We start from the raw sequence: 7813 nt of genomic DNA on the forward strand, positions 1-7813 counted from the left end.
TCAAAATTTCGAATCAAAACCCAAACACTGCAGCGGAATAAACTAAGTACATCAAGCACCGAAGATAAATAGACTGATCAGGCCAAAGATAAAGATTCGGAGGTGACTAAGCAAATCTTTCGAGGAAAGATAAGATAATCGTCCAGGAATAGTAAGTCACAACTTTCGCTATGACGATGGTAACATAGAATGATAACAGTATAAACAGCATGAGCGAATAACAAAAAAGTGAAGAATGAGAGAACGAATGAGAGGACAACGCACAGAACAGATAAGCTCATACGAGAGTAAACATGCTACAGGTGAAGATACATGATCATGAAATCTATCGGATCATAGAGCACTGAAGATAAACTACCGAAAGTATTTGGTAGACTAGTTCGCCCTTCTGCAAAAGGGCTACGCTTGGTTGGAGGGACTTGTGATTGAACACAGGAGCAAACCTCTCTCCATCCTATTCTCCTTCAACCCAAAGCTAATCAGACTTAAGTTGATTTCGCTCGTGATAGATACTTGTCGGTGATCTCCAAACCTTCGACAGACTTCTTCGCTACCCACAATTACTCTTGGTTGTTGAAGACTTTGCTTGGTGAAGACAATTACTCTTCGATACTCAAGCCGACACCTATCCATCTAGAGAGTGTGCAACTCTCAAGAGTAATAGGTACAAGAACGCTAACTCAGAAGTACTATGATGCTCAACCACTGTCTAAGTTTCGGCTCTTGATTTTCTCTCAGTGGATCTTAAACTCAAATCTCTCGAGAGTGGTGCTCAATCAATCTTCTCAGAATCTTAAGCGGAGCAGCCAACGGATAACGTTGGTGCGGGGCGGCTATTTATAGCCGCAGCCTTCCCTGAAGGGAAATGACCAAATTGGACACGTGGCTCAGCAATGGCCGAACGACAGGTTTCCAACGGTCAGATTTTGAGCACAGTTGTAACATTCCTTGCGGAGCAAGTAATGCTAACTCCTCGGTCTGAAAGATATCTCCTGTAGAACCAAAGAGCACCGTCTTCTGCTAACCGGTAATCATTGAGAGCAAAAAGAGATTTCTCTCAGTCTTTCATAGGTTTCAGCTAAGCATCACAGCGGATCTAAGCTTCGAGAACCTATACACCCTCTTAATAGTACGGTGGTCCTATGACTCAAATAAGAGAAAGAAGAACAACAAAATGAATGCTACGTCTTCACTTCGCCTTCAATCTTCTCGACTACAGTCATTCTTCCGCGGACATACCGAATGAAAATTGCTTTGCGTCAGCAATAATTTGAAGGGGCCTATTCCTTCAACACAATTTTCTCGTCATCATGTCTTCTCGAAATGTAGCTCTTCCTTCTCTGCAACGCAAATAATATTCGGTGAAGTTCTTCGAACTTCAACAACGAACATAGCATTCTCCTTGGACTTGCATGGACTATTTCTCTCTGTGTGCACTAGCAAACAAACCAGAGAACCATTAGAGCGGGTCTTAACCTTGTAGACCCACTTACAAGCGATTGGATGAACAGAAGGAGGAAGTGAAAGAAGATCCAATGTGCTAGTGCGCTCAAGAGCAGCAATCTTCTTTGCCATCGCATGCTGCCATTCGGATGAACAACATCACGATAAGAAGTCAGCTCAAGAACAACAACACTAGAAAAACCATAGCAGTCCACAACGCGAACCGGGCGATCACGTAAGCCATAGGTAGGCTGAGACGAGTTTGATGTCACTTCAGTAGACGCATCAACAATCTGCGAATGACGAGTATAATATTGAGGAAAAGAGGGAAGAATACAAGGAGAAATCACTGAGATAGACTCAAGTGATGGAGACGGGGAAGCCACCGTGGATGAAAGTGCGGAATCCCGTGACAAATGAGGTGAGGGAACTATAGGAGATTATGATGTTGGATCTGCAACAGTCGGAGGAGCGGGAGCAGTGGGATGGGTGGACAAGGGCTCAACATGGTTGATATGCGTGTCGGGAAAAGTGAGGAAAGAGATTCTCGACCGGAAGGTCGAGGAAGATGGAGGTGTGGGGGCCGTTGGATCTCTGATCCGGCAGGTGGCTGTGGATTTGGCTAGGGTTTTTGAAGGGTGAGGGGCTAGGGTGGCGGCTGGTTTTAGGTAAGGGGGTGGTTTGCCTCCTAGATTTTAGTGTTTTTGCCCCAATTAGAGGAGATTGGTTGCCTTATATTGCCAAGGGGTAGGTGGGCTATTTAATTTCAATTTGATTTATTATTTACATGGCTATAGTGCCTACATATTTATCCCTTAGGGCATCAAGCGAACTTTGATTGATGCCGAATTTAAACGTAGCCCTTCTATAATATAACAAGGCCACACAAAAAATGATCAACCCATTTGGAGCTCATTTAATTGCTATTTGGAAAATAATTCCATTTAATGAATAAATGAGGTTTGGACTACAAGTGATAGCTAGGCTTGGTTTAAAATTGCGAAACAATTTGGATAGCTCCCAAATGTCACAAAAAGAGTGTTTGTGCAAGGTTTGTGAGTGAGTCTTGGACTAGAACATCGAAATGGAGAGGGGTTTAGTTATCCACTATTTAACAAACTGGCGGAGTAAAATATCAAATTAATTGATTTAATTAATGCAATATGCTGCCAAGGGATGCTCATGATGCAATGATGATGAAAAAGAAAATAATAATCAATTTCTAATTTGGGCAAACCCTGGGATGTTACATGTAGGCGTGACTTCTTGCCATGGTGTTGTTGACGCAATGCTATATGTGGTAAACTTCAACATCACTCACCCCGTGTACCTTGCCACGACGTCGATGCCTGGCGATGGCACGATAGGTTTGGCCACATGTCCTTCAACGTGCTGAGATGCATGTCTCTCAACAAGATGGTGTGTGGGCTGCCAGAGCTGGAGCATGTGGACTATCTCTGCGATGTCTTCATCACCACCAAGCATCGACACATTCCCTTCCCCAAGAAAGGCGAACTTCAGGGTTGCAGGACGCCTTGGCCTCGTCCATGGCTACGTGTGCGGGCCTATCATCCCCTCAACCCACGGCAACTACGGTGGTTGTCGCTATTTCCTGCTATTGGTTGATGACTGCACCCGCTGCATGTGGGTAGTCTTCCTAGCAGGAAAATGGGATGCTGCTGCTTCAATTCAACGAGTCCAAGCAGCAGCTGAAGCAGAGTGTGGTCGTCCACTCCATGTCTTCCGCACCGACAACGGTGGCGAATTCACCTCGCTGGAGTTTGTACACCATTGCGAGGAGCAAAGTGTGCAAGCCAGTTCACGGCTCCCTACTCCCCACAGCAGAATGGAGTAATGGAACGCCGGAATTGGAGGGTCATCACCACTGCTCGTGCCCTGCTGAAACAAAGGAAACTGTCAGCAGCATTTTGGGGGGAGGCGGTCACAACTGCAGTTGTCCTGTTGAACCGAGCCCTTACCAAAAGTCTGGCTGGCATGACGCCATTTGAGGCATGGCACGGGAGGAAGCCTGCTGTCCAGCATGTTTGCACCTTTGTGTGCGTGGTGTATGTCAAGGATGTGCGATCGCAAGCTTGATGACTGCAGCTCCGCCATGCTCTTCATTGGCTACGACAAGAGCGTCTAGGGCTATTGCGCATACGATCCAGTGAACAAGCGTGTCCATATCACCCGTGAAGAGGCCAGCTGGGATTGGGCGGCTGGCAGCTCAGACACACCGTGCAGTGACTTCATCAGGGGGGGGGGGACTTCCCTTGATCCTGCACCATCTCCTGCTGAACAGCCAACTCCAGCATGCTGCCAGCGACACCAAGCCAAGCAGCCTGAGTTCGTGTCACCACCACCCAACGACAACAAGCGGCTGGACGCAGTTCATGATGTCACACCGTTGCGCTACCGTGGCATTGACAATGTGATCGGCAGGGCACCTGTTCCTGGACAGGCAGCACGCGAGCTTGTCGACGACACACTGTACCTTGCATCTGAAGGAGAGCCGAGCTCCTTTGCTGAGGTTGAGCGTGAGCTTGCATGGCGTGCAGCCATGAAGGAAGAAATAGACGCCCTGGACCAGAACAATACCTGGAAGCTTGTGGACCTACCACACGGCCATCACCCTGTTGGCCTGCGTTAGGTATTCAGATTGAAGAACAATGAGACCGGCGCTGTTGTCAAACACAAGGCACGGCTCATCGCCAAAGGGTACGTGCAGCAGCTCGGGATCGACTTCAATGAAGTCTTCGCCTCTGTTGCACCCCTCATGTCTGTTCGCCTTCTTATCTCACTAGCTGCCCATGAGGGGTGGGCCATCCACCACATGGATGTGAAATCTGCATTCCTGAATGGAGTGTTGGAGGAGGAGGTCTATGTGTCACAGATGCCTGGGTTCATCGTCACCGGGCAGGATAGCAAGGTTCTGCGCCTGAAGGTGTTATATGACTGCGTCAAGCCCCACATGCATGGAATGCGTGCCTCGGCGCCACACTGAAGAGCCTTGGTTTTGAGCTGAGCGCCCATGAGCACACTGTTTATGGACGCGGGCATGGCAGTGCGCGCCTGCTCATTAGCGTCTATGCCGACGATCTGGTGACCACCAGATCAGACCATGAAGAGATCACCCAAGTCCAGAAAGAAATGAAGGAATTCCTGATGAGGATCTTGTGCTCCTCTCCTTCTACCTAGGGTACACCAAGGCAAAGATGGAATCACCTTGAATCAAGGAAACTACGCCGCACGCATCCTCGACATTGCTGGGCTGAGGAACTGCAATCCCTCGCCCACACCCATGGAGGATCGACTTAAATTGAGTCATGAGAGCACATCACAGAGGATTGATGCTACAACATAATGGCGGATCATTGGAATTCTGCAGTACCTCATCCATACGAGGCCTGATCTCGCCTTCTTGGTGGGTTATGTGAGGAGCACCCTGCGGTGGAGCACATGGGCCCCGTGTGATTCAGGGGAGGCTAAACTGGTTGGCTATTCATACTACGGCCACGCCGGCGACATCGACATGAGGAAGAGCACGTACGGAGCTCTATTCTTCCTTGGTGGCAGCCTGATAAGCTGGCAATCAGCCAAGCAGCAAGTTGTGGCTGTATCTTCCTGTGAAGCAGAGTATGTCGCTGCAGCAACATCGGCAACCCAAGCCATTTGGCTAGCACGGTTGCTCGGCGATCTGAAGGGTCAGGAAGTTGACACTGAGCATGTCCGCACTGGCATTCAGCATGAACCCCGTTTTTCACGAGCAGAGCAAGCATATGGATGTCCAGTATCATTTTTTCCACGAATGCGTGGAGATTGGGAGCATCTCTACTGATTTTGTTGGCACCAAGGACCAGCTTGCAGACATCCTAACCAAGGCTTTCCATGAGCTCAGCACAAGCATTGAATGGTCAAGATCAGTGCCAACTAGACACACAAGGATCAGGGGGAGAATGTTAGCAGTAATGCTTGTGTTGCATTTACTTAGCTAGGTAGTAGTCAGGTCGGCTCGAGCTTCCTTACTCAGTGTATGCAACTAGTCGCCAATTTGCCTTTTTGCATGTACTGTCAGCTGCTAGACTGCAGGGTCGGTTTTGCACTAGCAACCGACTTGCCTATGTACTATAAATAGACCTCAAGGCAGCAATACAAGAAACATCTTCAAGTAATCAAACTATCCTGTGTTCAGCCCCAGCCCCCCTCTGCTTCTCTATTTCAACCTATTTCTAACAATACAAGAAACACTCATGTGTATAAAAAATCACCAGGCAACGAGGGATGGCGATTAGCCCAGCGACGACATTGTAACTGGCTTTTTGTTTGTACGCGCATAGCGGGTGATCGTTCGCCAGGGCCAGGATGGCAAGCGAACGGTGGTGAGGTGGCAGTTTTTACTGCGTGTGTGTGTGTGGGGTGGGGGTGGCAGTTTTTAGAAACTGCCATGGCAGTTCTTTCCTTGTATGGCATTTTTCCTTTTTTCCCGGGTCTTTTTTTGCGAAAACTGCCATCCATCGGATGGAGATCGTGTGGCTCAGAGGTAGTTCGCTGGCAAAACGTTCCTGGGAAACATCAGCCAGCTAAGAATACCGTTTTGTTTTGTTTTCTCTCTCTTTTTTTAACAGAGAAGCCAACAGCCGATCGAACCATAACAAAGACCGTAACGAAGACCAAACTGAGCAACCCGGCGGTGGATCAAGTCGCGATCAAGCCAGGCGGCACGGCGGCGGAGAAAATCGGGCCAGGCGGCGACCAAAACAGGTTGGCCGGTGGTCGAATCAGGGCGGCAGCGGCCAACGTAGATCATAGTGTGGGGGGCCATCGCGGATTCGGTAGCGCAGGTGCGAGGAGACGTGGCGGCGGGCCTGGACGAGGCAGGTGGCGACCAGGGCCAAGGCAGACAACACGGACTGTATGGGGGAGGCAGCGGCGTCGATGTGATGGAGGTGGGCATGGTGGAGATGGGTATGAGGGGCAGCAGCAGCCGGCGTGATGGAGAGAAGCCGGCATGGCGGGAGAGAAGGGAGCAGCGGCAGCCGGTAGGAGGAGGACGGCGTCACGACACGCTGGAAGGATCAAAGCAAGAGTTGCACGCGTGAAAAATTTGACCTAGGCTCTAATACCATGTTAGGAAATATGCAACCTGTAGTTCCTGGGGCCAATGGCCAGTACATATACATGTATGAGCGGTCAATATGCAGGAAGCCCCTCGATACTACGGGGAAAATATGCAGGCCATGCATGAAACTAAATATAACTCTACCAATAAGCATCTTAATTTTGTGTTTCTTTATGTTTAACAGATTATTGGCTTGAACAATGTACCCCTTGCTGGTGACGAATTTGAGTCTGTTGATGACCTTGATGTTGCACGCGAAAGGGCAAACGCGCGTGCCGATGCAATGAGAATTGAAAGGATAAATGCGAAAGCTGGGGAAGGAAAAGTCACTCTGTCATCCATTGCAGCTTCCATTTCATCTGGGAATCAAGTAGGGATTGATACGCATGGGTTAAATGTCATACTTAAAGTTGATTTTCAGGTATGCATATTGCTTATAAACATCTGGTTTGAATCTTGTTATTGCCCACTCTTTCTTTCTAAGTAACTTGATCATGATAGGGTTCAATTGAGGCCATTAGGCAAGCCATTCAAGCGCTGCCTCAAGAAAATGTCTCTTTGAGATTCCTACTTCAAGCTCCAGGAGATGTGAGCCTCAGTGATGTTGATCTGGCTGTTGCTTCGGAAGGAATTGTATTTGGTTTTAATGTCAAAGCTCCGGGGCCAGTTAAGAAATATGCTAAGCAGAAAAGTGTGGAGATTCGATTGTACAAAGTGATCTATGATTTGATAGATGATTTACGCAATGCCATGGAAGGGCTTCTTGACCTTGCTGAGGTAAACAGGCTATCATTTTTGTACTTTTAAGCCAGTTGCGTAGAAAGCGTCTGAAAAGTCATTGCGACGTTGTCCTAATTGAGAGGTCAAAAGGTTCATTGTTTTTGTTCGGATACCGTTCATTGAAAGGAATACTTACTCCTAACATCGTAACTGGGTACTTTGGCAATATACTCTGAAGTTAATATTAGTTTCTGTTATTTCGAATGGTCATCCTAATATATCTTTCTTTGTCAGGAGGAGGTACCACTCGGTTCAGCCAAAGTTCGAGCTGTTTTCAGTAGTGGCAGTGGAAAGGCAGCGGGTTGCATGGTTACTACAGGGAAAATTGTGGAAGGCTGCAATGTTCGGGTTCTTCGTAAAGGAAAAGAAGTTTATGTGGGTACACTTGATTCCTTGAGACGGGTGAAAGAAACTGTGAAGGAGGTATGCAAAATACGCATGAACCCATCAACCATTTGGATGCAGTTTACA

The 7813-nt window shown here is 48.0% G+C and overlaps 1 protein-coding gene across 1 annotated transcript in view; it reads left to right on the top strand.

Moving 5' to 3' along the window:
- The window catches only part of LOC119341538 (translation initiation factor IF-2, chloroplastic-like), a 25549-nt gene that overhangs the window by 16591 nt on the left and 1145 nt on the right, over positions 1-7813 (top strand). Inside the window, exons 10-12 of the mRNA XM_037613409.1 lie at positions 6747-6983; positions 7064-7339; positions 7577-7765. Coding sequence (XP_037469306.1) covers positions 6747-6983; positions 7064-7339; positions 7577-7765 — 702 coding nt within the window. The remainder of the gene's footprint in view (positions 1-6746; positions 6984-7063; positions 7340-7576; positions 7766-7813) is intronic.

Source organism: Triticum dicoccoides, chromosome 7B, assembly GCF_002162155.2.
Source record: "Triticum dicoccoides isolate Atlit2015 ecotype Zavitan chromosome 7B, WEW_v2.0, whole genome shotgun sequence".
Taxonomy (NCBI): domain Eukaryota; kingdom Viridiplantae; phylum Streptophyta; class Magnoliopsida; order Poales; family Poaceae; genus Triticum; species Triticum dicoccoides.